Source organism: Haliotis asinina, chromosome 13 (assembly GCF_037392515.1).
Source record: "Haliotis asinina isolate JCU_RB_2024 chromosome 13, JCU_Hal_asi_v2, whole genome shotgun sequence".
NCBI classification, from domain to species: domain Eukaryota; kingdom Metazoa; phylum Mollusca; class Gastropoda; order Lepetellida; family Haliotidae; genus Haliotis; species Haliotis asinina.
The window spans coordinates 43,049,061-43,063,895 of record NC_090292.1 but is presented as its reverse complement, the minus strand read 5'-3'; the positions used below and the strand labels follow the sequence as shown (position 1 = coordinate 43,063,895).

At 40.6% G+C, this 14,835-nt stretch overlaps 1 protein-coding gene across 1 annotated transcript; it reads left to right on the top strand.

Annotated features, from left to right (window-relative positions):
• Nucleotides 1–12,537: 12,537 nt before the first annotated feature.
• Nucleotides 12,538–13,490, top strand: LOC137259559 (uncharacterized). Its single transcript, XM_067797186.1, has 2 exons — nt 12,538–12,868; nt 13,018–13,490. Exons 1-2 carry the CDS (start codon nt 12,538–12,540, stop codon nt 13,488–13,490), a joined length of 804 nt encoding a protein of 267 aa, XP_067653287.1.
• The last annotated feature ends 1,345 nt before the right edge of the window (nt 13,491–14,835 follow it).

The window sequence follows — 14,835 nt, the reverse complement described above, 5'->3', positions numbered from 1 at the left end:
TCATAGCGGGTGGGTATCCACGCCAGTGTAATGACGGCTTCCGATTGGCTGGTTCATTTGCTGACACGCTGAGGGTTCATTGCGTGTGCAGAAAGATGATCTGTTTAATGCCATTGGGCATTTTAGAATTATGGCGAGTCATGAGAAAGTAAGATTTGTTATGGATATCAACTTCTAATATTGTACTTGATGCGTCGTTTCAGTATGGGTTCATATACAGTTGTCAAACAAAATCATATACTCTAGAAGAAGCTGTTATCGATAAAGAATGTATATAGATGAATGTTGGGTTTTGTAAATACATGTTCTCTGAATTTGCGTTCGATCCAATCAAAAGTCATCTCAGTGGTGACGGTGAACTTCTGCGTGGCTGGAAACTTTCATTCGTCCAAGTGCAAAGCATGACTTGAAACTTACAAGAGTTTGCACCAGTTTCCGTCAGATCCAGTCACCCGAGAAAAATGGATGCAGTTTGTTTGCAACCCACAGACATAAAAACATGTCATGTGTACAAGTATCACACCTGCCTAATTACATAATGTGGCAGAAACAGGACTGGGATGCACGAGTCATAAATCAATTTATTTTGTTTATGGCGTATAGCCTGATAAGTGTTAAGTTCAAATTGCATGTGGTCAATGATTGAAGCTGTGTGTTGCATATTGTCTTTAAAAGACAGGCAGGCAGACATATAGGTGTCAATGAACCAGACATTGAGCTTTCTCTGTGATAGAGGCTGCTTACCACAATCAACCAGTTGTTATTTTTATGTAACGAGTAGATTATTTACTTGTTTGTGTAAACAGCCAAGATTAGACTTCTGCTCACGACCTCATACTCCGAGCATGCATACCGTAAGCTCCGCGAACCCATTCTCTGCGCATGTGTTATGGCAGCACAGCTGTTGAAACCACTTTTTCCCCCAGCGCTGGGGGAAATTTAGTGAATTGTTTGAACTCCCATTTCGCTGGGGGTTTTTTCATCGCGTTTTTTTCAACTTTATAGGTTGAATTGGCATTTTTGATGATTTGTTTCGGTAAGTGCCTACCGAAAGGTATCAGAATCTGCAAAGTTGTATTTTACGTTCCATGTGACCTTTAATTGTAAGAGATGATTTTAAACATCGCCAATATCTGTCATGTCATATTCATTAGAGTAAGTCCATGAATGATGATGTTATGGATTTAGTAACAGGTAAACAGAACCATCCCCGATGATGGCAAAGGGAAGGTCTTTTTGTTCTTCCAAGTCAAAGTAATTATCATACCGCCCCTCATCCTATTACGTGGCATTTTCCTGAACTGGTGCGTTCTCTTTAAGAAATTCCAGAATTCATAGCATACTGTTTTGGAAATTCCAGAAAATGTATCATATACAATGTAATAATTTTTATCGTATGAAAGACAGTTTCATAAATGCAATCATGTGCTACAATGTGTTCTGTTCCGTAAGTTGGTGCATTGTCCCCATCTCTTATTCAATACTTGCCTCTGAAGCTTGTGACGTTAGACAACTACTGCAACATTCACAGTCATATTACAATCATATGAGGTTAATGTAAAACCGTCTTGTTGTAAACCGATCATTAATCATTAAAAAATAGCATATTAATGATCACTGACATCAAGTTTTCATATAATCATAATTCTGAAACGTCGCCGATGAACCAAGGAACGGTTGGGATGTTTTCGAAAATACACTTTTTCTTCGCTCACACCTTTCGTAAAGATGACAATTTGAAACAAAATTCGCAGCAAAGCTCTTTTATCGGTGCACGAAAATTTACTGTTGTTTAACAAAATGGACAACATTTGGCGGTGTCTGTTTGTCAAACCCCTGAGATAGTCGCAGACATGTTTGTACCAGCGGATAGGAAACTAAATATTCCATATCTGTGTAATGTCTGCAAGCAGAGTCAGGACCACTGGTGCAAAATTTTCGAACAACGTTCACTTTTAAAACCTTATGAAAATGTGCACCTGAAACAAAACAACCTCGGCATCCAGAGGCTTAAGAGCTGTTGTGGAAGAGTCGTGTGCAATCGTTTAAAATGTAAATTGGTATTAGATTAGATTAGATAGGATATTTATATAGCGCACATATCCACGCATTAGTACATGCTGAAGGCGCTGGTATTTTTCCCTCAACCACTGGATGTCAATCTCAACAGCACATCTCCCTGGGGAGTATACAACTCTTGCTGCCACTAGGCGCACCGAGTTTATTGTGACTCTCTCATCCTAACGAGGTACCCAAATGACAGCTGGGTGGACTGGGACACATAGTCACAGCACTTTATCAAAGTTTACTGCACGTTGCTGTACCCGCCACTAGGTGTATGCACGTATTCCTGTGGCCACCATCTGGCCATATACCAACGGATTCGTGGGTTCTTTTAAGTGCACAGGGTTGTGTACTGTACACTAGGGGTTGTGATAACACTGAAAGAGTCTGCACACAAAGCTGACTCCAAAGTTTTTACACCCGGTCACAGGTGGGCTCGATGCCGAAACCGAAACCTCGCTAGATCACTAGGCTGGTGCCTTAGCCAGCTCGCCCACCATGCTCCCTGTTTAATGACATGGAGTCACACTGTGTCTCACTGTTGCTTTGATGCAATTCAAATCATCCTGATATTCGACCTCCACTGGAATAAATACTGTCGAATGCCAACAAGAAGGTCTAACCAGTTAGGTCAATACAGACAAGAATATATATATGGGAAGCCATGAAACCAACTGGACTGTGCTTCAGTGGGGTGTCAGCCATCTCCTTGTGTACTGGATGTGGCTCAGTCTGCCATAACAGAAAACCTTTCTTCATTTCGTCATGAACCAGATTGTCAAGTCGCAACGCACAGGCATACCCTAGCTGTTAATATCACCATGTCTTAATATCTTAATGTCCGAGTAGAAACGTGTGTTAAGTGTTTGTATTTGTTTGTTAGTATCTGTCCAGAAAGATGGGAAACATTTTTCATCGTCAGCTTTCAATGACATCGGCATTTCTACGGTACCACGGAAATGCGATGTCTCTTCATGGTCAGAGCAAGTCCGTCTGTTCCCAGGATCATCCGGCCATTTCCGATTGGAACAAATTTGAAAAGACAAAATTGCTTAACACATCTGTGAATGAATGAATACCATGCCTAAAGAATATATACAAAGCTATGCTTGTATTGTTTGCCATGTGAAGGAGTTATACGATCAATGGTTATTTGCCAAACCATAACCCCCAAACATCCTGACCTTTATGCTATGATAATGAGACCTGTTCATGGTTTAATTGTTCCTGTTTCTATAACTACATATTGAAAAAAGATACAAAAGTGGATAGTCTTATTTTACCAATCAATATCCTAAAATGGTCTTGTAATCTTTGACCAATATGAGGCTTACACTCTAATTTATCTGGTGTCCTTTATTTTTATGTATATTGTGCCGTTTCCTAGTAACCGTAACAACAAACTGGACATTGATTCCAATCATGGGAACTCTGGATGTCTGTTTCATTATTCAACTCAAAGGATAGCTCTATATTTCTTTCTGAACGGTGGTTGCTTAACCAGGAATTTGGGCCAGTCAAGGAAGTGCCTATTTACAGAACATAAACCACTATATGTCATAATGATTGCAACTGATTCCCTGCAACATGAAATTTCAGCTTTATTTTTTTTCTTTCCTATTTTGCATCCAAGGTAATATAAGATCCAAGGTCTTCCAATGAAAACTAATTATCTTAGTCCTAGGAACATTAAGGTAGTGATATTCAAAATAGGTCGGTCATTACCACAAATGTCGAGTTCGGTTTCCCCATGGCTACCACGAATAATCAGGTGCTTTTCTGCTGTTTCCCAGTGTGATTGTTGGAATATGTCTAAAAGTGGTGGACGGCACTTAATTCTCTGCAACATGAATTTTCATCTTTACTATATTTTTTTAAAATTGCATCCAAGGTAATATAAGATCCTGGGTCAGCCAATGAAAATTAATTCTCTTAGTCATAGTGACATAGTTAGGTAGTTCAAAATAAGTCTGCAAAACCATAAATGTCGAGTTCGGTTTCACCATGAGTACGAGGTGTAATCAGGTACTTTTCTGTTCTTTCCCACACTCAGAAATATTCCAGCTATATGGCGGCGGTCTGTAAATAATTGAGTCTGGACCAGACAATCCAGTGATCAACAACATGGGCATCGATCTGCGTAATTCGGAACCGATGACATATACCAACCAAGCCAGCAAGCCTGACCACCCGATCCCGTTAGTCGCCTCTTACTCGCCTTTTATGGCAAGCATGGGTTGCTGAAGGCCTATTGTACCCCGGATCTTCACGGGTACGTGCACTCTGTAGACTATGAGCATAGTGTTGTAGGGTAATCTGACTTTCGATGCATTCATTTATTTGCTGAGCTGGAGAGTAAGTACTTAACAGTTACCAGATAACTATTTGGATCTAAACGTAATGAGGGCGCAGGCAGTTCGCCAGGGTTCAATGCGACATCATCTAGATGGCCATGGATCAGTACCATTCCTAAGGCACATACTGGGAATCAAGTGCTTTGATGTTCGAATGGATTGGCGTACAACTGTCTCTAGGAATTACGTCAACTTTGTTCTTGCCAATGGTGAAGTTATTGCGATATCTAACAATGAAGAGCCGGCTTTATTCTGGAGTAAAAGACATGTGGCCAAACATATGAAACTCAACTATATGCGGAATCGGTCTGTCAATGTATCACTGCCAGAGTAGTTGTTAGCATGTGTGGTTGAAGCTGATTGTTCATCTGGAAATGTGCTTGGAGTGCACGGTTCTGTAAATATGAATAAATAAATCAATCATCCATGCGATAAACATTGTAGGAAAGACATAGCTACCAAGCTGCACCATTTTGCACTATAGGTACTCTGATGATTGTAGTTTTAAAACAGAAACAAAATGTAAAAACATAAAATGAAATAGAATATGGTTCAAGTCATGACAGAAAAAAGAAATTATTTTGGAACATATGATGTCAAACTCAACTTCAATCCCTGAATGTGTTAGTGATGTTTTTAGTGCACTTTCTACTATTGCTAAGAAACTGATACCGACATGCACAACCGTAAAGAAATTGCCCAAATGAGCCAGCTAACCTAATGATTTTTTTCAGTCCACGTGTAGTTCTCAAAAGCAGTGAGCAAAGGGAAATACCAGAGCAGCAGTTTGTCGCCTTCGTTCTTCCCAAGCTGTGCACATGAAGAAATATCAATGAATGACTTTCTATCATTTCAACAATTGCCATTTCTAAGGGGAACTGAGCTTTACGTATGTGTTTTGATAACAGTTTTGCAATTTGTGTGTCAATATTTTTACCAACTATTTGTTACAGAAGTGTACTTGTGTGCTTCTTTTCGAGGGATTAACTAAATCCTATTTAATTTGCCTATGCAGATGTATATGTGCACTTATTTCGAGTTGATCAGTTGAATTTTCGAGTTAAATGCATTAAATAAACGAATTTGGCACACTGTTTGACCTATGTTCCTGTCATTCAATAGAACGCCATACCATGGTGCACAATGTAATAGATAATGGGTCTGTTGGGGGAGATGGAAAGGTCGATGGTTCGATTCTGGGTTGAGTGATGCGACATGACGTTACAATATAAATTTTATACCCTCCACAGATTAAACTAAGCTGAAAAAGATGAGAACCGGTTGGGTTGGAGTGAGTGAGTTTAGTGTTACGCCACACTCAGCAATATTCCAGCTGTAAGTCGGCGGTCTGTAAATAATCGCGTGTGGACCAGACAATCCAGTTATCAACAGCATAACCATCGACATTTGGAAACCGATAGCATGTGTCAGCCAAGTCAGCAAGCCTGAGCATCCGATCTCGTTAGTCACCTCTTACGACAAGCATAGTCACCTTTTGTGGTAAGCATGGGTTGCTGGGGGCCTATTTTATCCCGGATCGTCACGGGTCGGTTGTGTCTGAATGAATGTTGTTTAGCGACAGTATGGATTCGCAGTAATCTTGCAAATCCAGATGTCGGTGAGTTTGGGCTTAGGTATTGGTTTAAGCATGGGTTTAAGTATGGGTTTAAGCACCTTTTATCAATATTCCAGTAATACCACGGTAGAAGTGGGCTTCACACATTGTACTCATTTTCTGGTCTTAGGGTCACAATACACTCACTCTCCGTCCCTGGCTGTGATATTGCTTAAATAGTTCTAAAAGCGGTGTTAAACCCGCTCACTCACTCAGTGAGACTTCCTGATCATGTAATAGTGAAATCCATTCCTTGACTCACTGACTGACTTACTCACCAATTCATTCAGCCACATTTCCCTCCCAATTCTAGCATCCTGCTAAAGACTTATCCAACCAATGTTGTTCCCATTGATTCTACAAATTGCAAGTAGTCGATGTGTTAATATGTTCTGAGTGTCAATTTCTAAGTTTTACCTAATTGACCAATACTGATTCTATTCCAGTTGTCTACTTGTGGTTCTATTCAGTGTAGTTTAGTCCTGCTATGAGCGATCCAAACCCTCATATCGGTTGCCAGTTAGCCGTCTATTTCGTTCACACATCTTTGAATGGACGTTCGTGATCAAACAGTTCATAGAGTATGAGAACCAAGTTCCTACTTCACATAGTTTGAAATGCTGTGTTGGAGACATTTTCACACGTCTCTAAGAATGTTCAAACAAATACGAAACAAGACGAATCATGTCCCTTCTGGTGTCTTGTCAATGCCTCATCAACACGATTTTAGGTCAGCGTGATGTCAATGGAAGTAAGAATTTAATTAGGGAACTGACTCTTCTTCGTTGGCATTGTGTTCATCGCTGCCTCATTAATTCACACCAGAGTGCTCCAAGTGCTGTGTTACAATGAACTCACTTGTGACTAACTTTTTTGAAAGACAAAAAACAGTTGTAATCTGACAGGTCCCTCTCAGTCAGCCTGTCATTGATGCCAGCCAGTGACACAAGGGTGCATCTGACTATTAGGAGCAGATTGCAGGATTTATTTACTTGCTGACCTTCGGAAACTCATTAAACTACAGTACATGGGATAATTAGAGGTAGATGGAATCGGTGTACTTGAAGGACCTTGCTCGTCAATGCATAGATTCGAAAGGACAATATTTAAGGAGGCGGGGAAATGTTCTTTGTGTCGCATTTTTTGTTTTATGCTTCAATTGTGGGATGTGTAAGTCTTGTAATATCGGCATAACGTGCACGTTGATGTGAGTAAATATGGCCATGTTCTACAGATCACGGTGTATTATATATTTCAGGTACGGTTTGTCTTCTTGACGCCATTGCCTGTTCCTGCTGAGAAGATATTATATCACATATGCGTTCATGCCTTTTGTATAAGCTTGAGAGTCAGGGATTGTGTATGTGTTTGTAGTTCAATACAGCATATTCATTTAAAACATATTTCGGGAAGTAATACAAACTTGAATGGGGGTTATTTGACGTCTTAGCGTCCCTTGCTGCTACTATTAGAACGTGATTATACTTTACAGGAACATCACGTAGCATCCCTGATGTCCAGTTGAACAACATTCAATTTTCATAACTAGTTTGACCTTTACAGAAACTAGGTCTGTTTCCCTACGATAACACGATAACAGTGTGTGAGTGAGGTTGGTTTTACACCACATTTTCCAACAATATGACGGTGGGGGGGACACCTGAAAAATTAGGATAATAACACAGGATATTCCTTTGCATTAATGGTCTATATTCACAACGCACTGGTTCTTGCAGTTTAGAGCAGGTGGCACTGTTGTGCTTTTATGAATAAAATCGAAGGCATTTTCAAAATTCCACTTTTAAAACATCTTGAAATTTACTTTACACACGGCCTCAACGAATATACATCCTTTCTAAACCCTTATCTCTCGATGGCACATGGAATGCGTCCAATATCAATATTTTTCTGAACTTTTTCTTTAGGTTCACTTTCAGATTATTCCAGTTTCAGCAAAATCAATACCTGCGCCTGACTGGGTTGATCTCAAGGCCGACATGATCATGTTCACAAACTCCCAATATTATTTCCAACATTGCAAGTCAACAGATGGCGAAAGGACCGCAAAGGAAAAATTGTGTACAGCCTGTTCAGCTTGAATACTAATGCATTGCGTGATCGATGAGTGTATTATTGTGAAGGGGTGAACCTTTGTCAGTTGATTGTCAACGTGGGCAAACAGCAGAGACAAGGTCGCCGATTGACATCTTAATGTAGGGAAATCGTCAGCAATGTCCTAACTCTCTTTACACAAGAAGGTACAGATGGTTTAGTGTTTCCTGTTCGCCAGCGAGTAGCAGTAACTGATGTTCCTAGTGATATTTGAGCTGGATTGAATCGGATTGTAAAAGTAACTGACGAGTGACATATGCAAGTTGTAAAGTTGGAAAACCGTTTCCACACATGGGCAAATTATGTGAAGCCCATTTCTTGTGTCCTCTGCCGTCATATAGCCAGAATATTCCTAAATTTTCGAATTCGAATATTTGGTAGCACCCAGTTCACTCACACTAACATCTTAAGGTCCCCTAACAGCACAAAGACTCGCTATTATTTAATGCTTTCCAGTCAATATGATCTGCAATGCAATGGACAAAAAAACACTGTATACATCAATAATGTGCTTTCTGTATGTCGGGGCATGACTTTCTCTCACCCGTGTCCCTATGTTCAACCGATGGTTAATGTATTAGTGTTTGTCAAGTCTTTAGTTAAAACTGATAGTTTCAATATGGCATCTGGTTCAAGCTGTACATGCCACAAGTTGACTTACTGTAAACATCCACATCTTCCTTCAACATCTACAGCGACGAAAAACTTGCAAGCAAAGAGTTTGCCAATAATAACAATACATCACCAGCAGCTGATACTGATTTACGAGCAAATTAAGAAAACATCGATGAATGTGACTTACGTGATATATGTTGTGACTGATGAACGTTTAAGGGAAACAAGGAGAAAAGATTTCCTTTGATATATAAAAAGAATACAATCAAGTACCTTTTCTCATTGATGGAACTATTGTATTCCTGCACACAACAACACAAATTAGTAAAGGTCAATACCCCTTACCAGGTAGTTATTTAAATATACGCTGCGATTGCATTGCCTCAGCAGAGTTTATTTAATTACCCACCGTAGCGATGGTGGTTAAATGGATTACGCAACGAATGTATGTTTGCTGAATACGACTGTAATTATTAAGCATGATGAAGATGATCAAAATAAGTAAAATTTCAGTTGTTTAATAAACGGGCAGTTGTTTAAGCGTTTATACTAATAAAAGACTCCAAACGAATGGATTCAACTTTCTCTAGTGGCTTAACGTTGTTTTAGTCTTCGCCTAAAAGCTTCACGTTCAAGATCAGCTTATGTTTGTCTTTGCCCGATAGCTGCACGTTCAAGATCAGCTTATGTTTGTCTTCGCCCGATAGTTGCACGTTCAACGCCAGCTTATGATAGTCTGCGCCTGATAGCTGCACGTTCAAGACCAGCTTATGTTAGTCTTCGCCCAAGAAGCAGAAACTATTCACTGTCAACTGCACAGTTGTTTTATCCAAGACAGAAGATTATGCAGTGTAGTATGCATTTTCTAACGACTTAATCCAAAGGTCATACGTTGGTATGTGTATATGATGTTGACCACTGAATTCCCTGGCCCAGATGCGTTTATTTGCTGACCCTCATCACACAGCACAAATACTTACCAGCATTGGAGTGTTGAGAAGAAAGAAGGAAAGGAACAGCCCAAAAGTCAAATGTGTAATCAATTGGCATGTATTGCATAGAACAATATTCATGATGCTGATGAAATGTCACTAGATTAGTTGGTCCATGCTCGATTATTAAGTAATATAAAAACAAAATGTACTAGCATATTGCAAGAAAGAAGGACAAAAACAACCCGAAAGACAAATGTGTAATCAGTTGGCATGGGTTGCTTAGAACAATAGCCATGATGCTGATGAAAACGTCACTAGATTAATTGGTCCATACTCGATTATTTTTTAAAAAGCCCCCGTGTACTAGAATGTTGCGACTGCGGGGTTAAACAACAAACTGAGGAAGAAACTCCTTTGGGCATTTTCTGTTCATTCAGACTGTTGTAATTAGTAATATTCATGTTCAATTTGACTTGTCCAGTGACAACACCTTGGTAGTGTGATGCTACATTTATTTCTTTTACATCAGGTATTCCGACTGTGCCTCGTTAGCGTTCTTCTTATTGTGATCAATCGCTATATCTGGCGACAATTTCAATTTTTCTTTAGTTTTACAATCACTTTTCGCTCCCTCTTAAAAAAATCCGGATGGTTCAAACGTATTTGTGCTTGCAATAATTCCGTCGTAGAACAGAGAACATAGATCAAATTAAATGATTACGGGATATCAAAATAAATAATCTCTGTTCTGTGCCATCCCGTGGAGACCTACTTAGGATCAGGTGTTGTGAATGATCGATTGAAAGGGAACTGTGCGATGGAAGGATGCCAAGCTTCCTCTAACCACCGTCTTAAGTTCCGTTACGCCAGAACTGTGCGATGGAAGGATGCCAAGTTTCCTCTACCCACAGTCTTAAGTTCTGTTACGCCAGAAGTGTGCGATGGAAGGATGCCAAGCTTCCGCTAACCACAGTCTTAAGTTCTGTTACGCCAAAAGTGTGCGATGGAAGGATGCCAAGCTTCCTCTAACCACAGTCTTAAGTTCTGTTACGCCAGAACTGTGCGATGGAAGGATGCCAAGCTTCCTCTAACCACAGTCTTAAGTTCTGTTACGCCAGAAGTATGCGATGGAAGGATGCCAAGCTTCCGCTAACCACAGTCTTAAGTTCTGTTACGCCAGAAGTGTGCGATGGAAGGATGCCAAGCTTCCGCTAACCACAGTCTTAAGTTCTGTTACGCCAGAAGTGTGCGATGGAAGGATGCCAAGCTTCCGCTAACCACAGTCTTAAGTTCTGTTACGCCAGAAGTGTGCGATGGAAGGATGCCAAGCTTAATCTAACCGCAGACTTAAGTTCTGTTACGTCAGTGGCCCTGATCGTGCATAGAATTGCTCGAGTCCGTGTTCTGAGTTGTAAACAGGTTATACTGTTATGTTAAACTGAGTACCAGCATCTGTCCAGGGAGGTAGTCAGCACCAACATAAATTCTCAGCCCCACCCATGACTTGTACATTTATCGTCAACTCTACAATCCAGCACTTGTCTAAACCGGATTATTTCTTCAGTCCCAGTGAGTGCCGGTTTAGACAGCTTCCACTGTATATGAAAGTAACTTTGTGTAATTATGGATACGTATCTGAGTAAATCTGGTCTCGACACTGAAACAATAAACTCAAACTCACCTACTCACTATTTGCACAGGGTGGTGAAGCGCCCTAGCGGTTGTTACTCTTAGACCCGGCTTCGATTCTCAAAATGGTTATTGTGTGAAATCAATGTTATGTGCCTCCTACCTTACTGCTGACATATTGCCAAAGCCACGTGAAAGAAATCAAATCACTCACTCAAGCTAAGCATAAGTATTCAACGAAGTTTCGGATAAGCCGAAACACTGGTCGTCGAATAGGAAATTGTTGTCAATATGCTCATGACATCTGCTTCCTCTAGGTTACAGACATGTGTTACAACTGAAACATTGTCGGATGAGAAAACAATTACCGTTATAATCCATTAGTGGCACCCGTGGCGAGCCACCTACTCGTGGTGAGTGCTGGGTAATGCCAAGAGCTCGCCGACACCCCCGTAGTGGACCCGGGGGCATATTTGGTCCACCAACCTGTTGGCCGTGGGTTGCGGCCCTGTGTCGGTGGAGGAGAGGATCCTGGTGGTTGAGGGCAATAGGAACCTGCAACCGTGTTCCTGTTGCCCAACACACCACTTTGGCCCTTACTTCACCTAGACGGGTGGTTGAATGGGCCCGATTCAATCAATCGGCTGGTCACGTCGAGCCCTGTGTTTAACTTTTTATGCTCTTAACCTTACTTGTGGAATGGTCTCTGTTGACACAGTTTCAGATACTATATACTTACCTCGAGCATATACCCAGAAGGCGGTGGCTCATGGGTCAATCTGGTTGATCTAGATCCGCTGGAGTATAACAAACCTGTATCCCTTTGGTGTTAGTTTGCTGGATTTCCGCTTACGTATGGCATCGCCCTTGTTGGCGCTCCGTGGTGGGCGGGGAGCAGGTTTGCTGAACCATATAACATTTCAATATGGGGAAACAAAATCCAAAAAAACCAAAACGGCAACTTTCAGAATCTGATTCTGAATTAGATTCTTCTGACGATGAAATTGTCACAAAACTTCTCTATTCTGAAAGAGATACTTGGCCTCGATACCTTGTCATGGAAGCTAAAGGTGAACGTGCTTTAGCTTCATATTCACCATTTCTTTTAGAAAAAGGACTTAAAGGGAAGGCTGGTGAGTTAAAAAATGTTTAAAAAATGCGTTTTGGAGCTTTTCTTATAGAATGTGCTCGAAAAGCCCAAGCTATAAATTTGATGACTTCAACAAAGTTAGCAGATATCCCCGTAACCTGCTCGGCACACAAGACACTTAACTTCAGCAAGGGTATCATAAGAGACCGTGAACGCAGTCTTGCTGATGAATCCATTGAGGAAATTGTGTCAGAACTCCGAAGTCAAGGTGTGATTGACGCCACACGATTTACATACCGCAAAGATGGTCGTGTGTATCCATCTAATACATATCTCTTGACTTTTGATACCACGACTCTGCCCAGTTCTATCAAAGTTGGCTGCTTTTCCATGCCTGTAGACCTCTACATCCCACGACCTACTCGTTGCTTTAAGTGTCAGAAATTCGGGCATGGTCAGAATTCATGCAAAGGTAGAATCACTTGTGTCAGGTGTGGTGAAATTGATCATGACGGAAATACGTGTACCCGTCCTTTAAAATGCTCTAACTGTGATGGAAACCATATGTCCTCCTCAACTGACTGTACTGAATTCAAATATCAGTCCCTTGTACAAAAAATAAATGTGAGCAGAAAGTCAGTTACGTGGATGCAATGAAACAGGCAAAGTCAGTTACTTCTGCCAACACAGCAGGGAAATCGTATGCGTCAGTCACTAAAACAGTAAGAACTGTCAGCACGACATCTGTAGAGTGTCAAACAGATCTTACATGGACAAATGGTGAAACACCAAAACCAGTTTCTAATCCAGAAAACACAGTTCCGGTTCCAAAATCAAGATCAGTATCTACCTCTGCGAAAGTCGCCGAAAAACATAAAAATGAAACTTCTAAAAAGCAAAATCAAACTGATCGAGTGTCAAAGGCACTCAAAAATCCCGTGCAACAGTACAACAAGTATGGGTTGCTCGAGGATATGGATACAGAGGTATCCCCCCATGTGAACATTAATGACAATGCCAGTGGTCACTCGCCCAAAAAGAAAGGAAGAGCATTGTCACCAGTTACTGCCCCTTAAATGACTAATACAGCCTTAATACAGTGGAATTGCAGGGGACTGAGGACCAATTTTACTGATTTACAGCTATTAGTGCAAGAGTTTACACCGTCAGCTATATGTTTACAGGAGACTTACCTAAAAGAAACTGATATTTTGGACTTGCGTCAATTCAATGCATATCACACTTTTTCACCACCGGGAGTGAGGGCAAATGGAGGATCTTCCATCCTCGTTAAACAGAATGTTATTCACAGCCATGTTATGCTCAAAACTAATCTTCAGGCTGTTGCAGTGCGACTTACTTTGCATGTTGCTTTTACATTATGCTCGCTGTATATCCCACCATCTTCAACTCTTCAACTAGCTGATTTACAAGCCCTCTACAATGAACTTCCTAAACCCTGTATTATTATGGGTGATCTAAATGCCCACAGCCCACTCTGGGGTGGTTCAACCACAAACGCCAAAGGTAAATTGCTGGAGGATTTTATTTCAAATAACGATTTATGCATTTTAATGATGGTTCCAATACATACTTACATCCTGGCACAGGAACATATTCAGCCCTTGACATGCCAATTACTGATTCACACTTACTAAACGAATTTGAATGGTCAGTCCATGATGACCTCTGTGGTAGTGACCATTTCCCAACACTACTGACACCTGTAACCCCATCTGATGTTTCTCCATTATCGAGATGGAATTTTAAAAAGGCAAACTGGTCTTTATACGAAACGCTGTGTGTTGACAAACTTACACCGGAAAATTTCAGTAATGTTCCTGATACCATAAAAAGTTTCTCTGATGAAGTAACTCTCATTGCTGACAAGTGTATACCAAGGTCCTCTTCAATTCCACATATTCGAAAACCATGGTTTAACGATACATGCAAACAAGCTAGAAAAGAACGGGAAAAGGCAGAGCACTATTTCCGTAGACACCCCATGGTGCATAATTTGAATAGATTTAAAATTGTAAATGCCAAAACACGGCGTACTTTTAAACAAAGTAAACGCCAATCTTGGCAAAATTATGTATCAAACATTAATTCACGTACGCCAATATCTAAGGTCTGGAATATGATCCAAAAAATCAAAGGGAAGGGTCATCTTAAAGACGGAAACCAGTTGTTAAGTGGTAGAAACGAAATTGCAAATAAACTTGGTGAAACTTTAGCAAAACATTCTTCTTCGTCCAATTATGACCCTAAATTCCAAAAGTACCAAAAACAGCAAGAAAAGAAATCTGTTAATTTCAATTCAGATAATGCGGAAGATTACAATGAGGTATTTTCTATTGATGAGCTCCATACTGCTTTTGATCAGGCTCACGACACTGCTCCTGGAGCTGATAACATCCA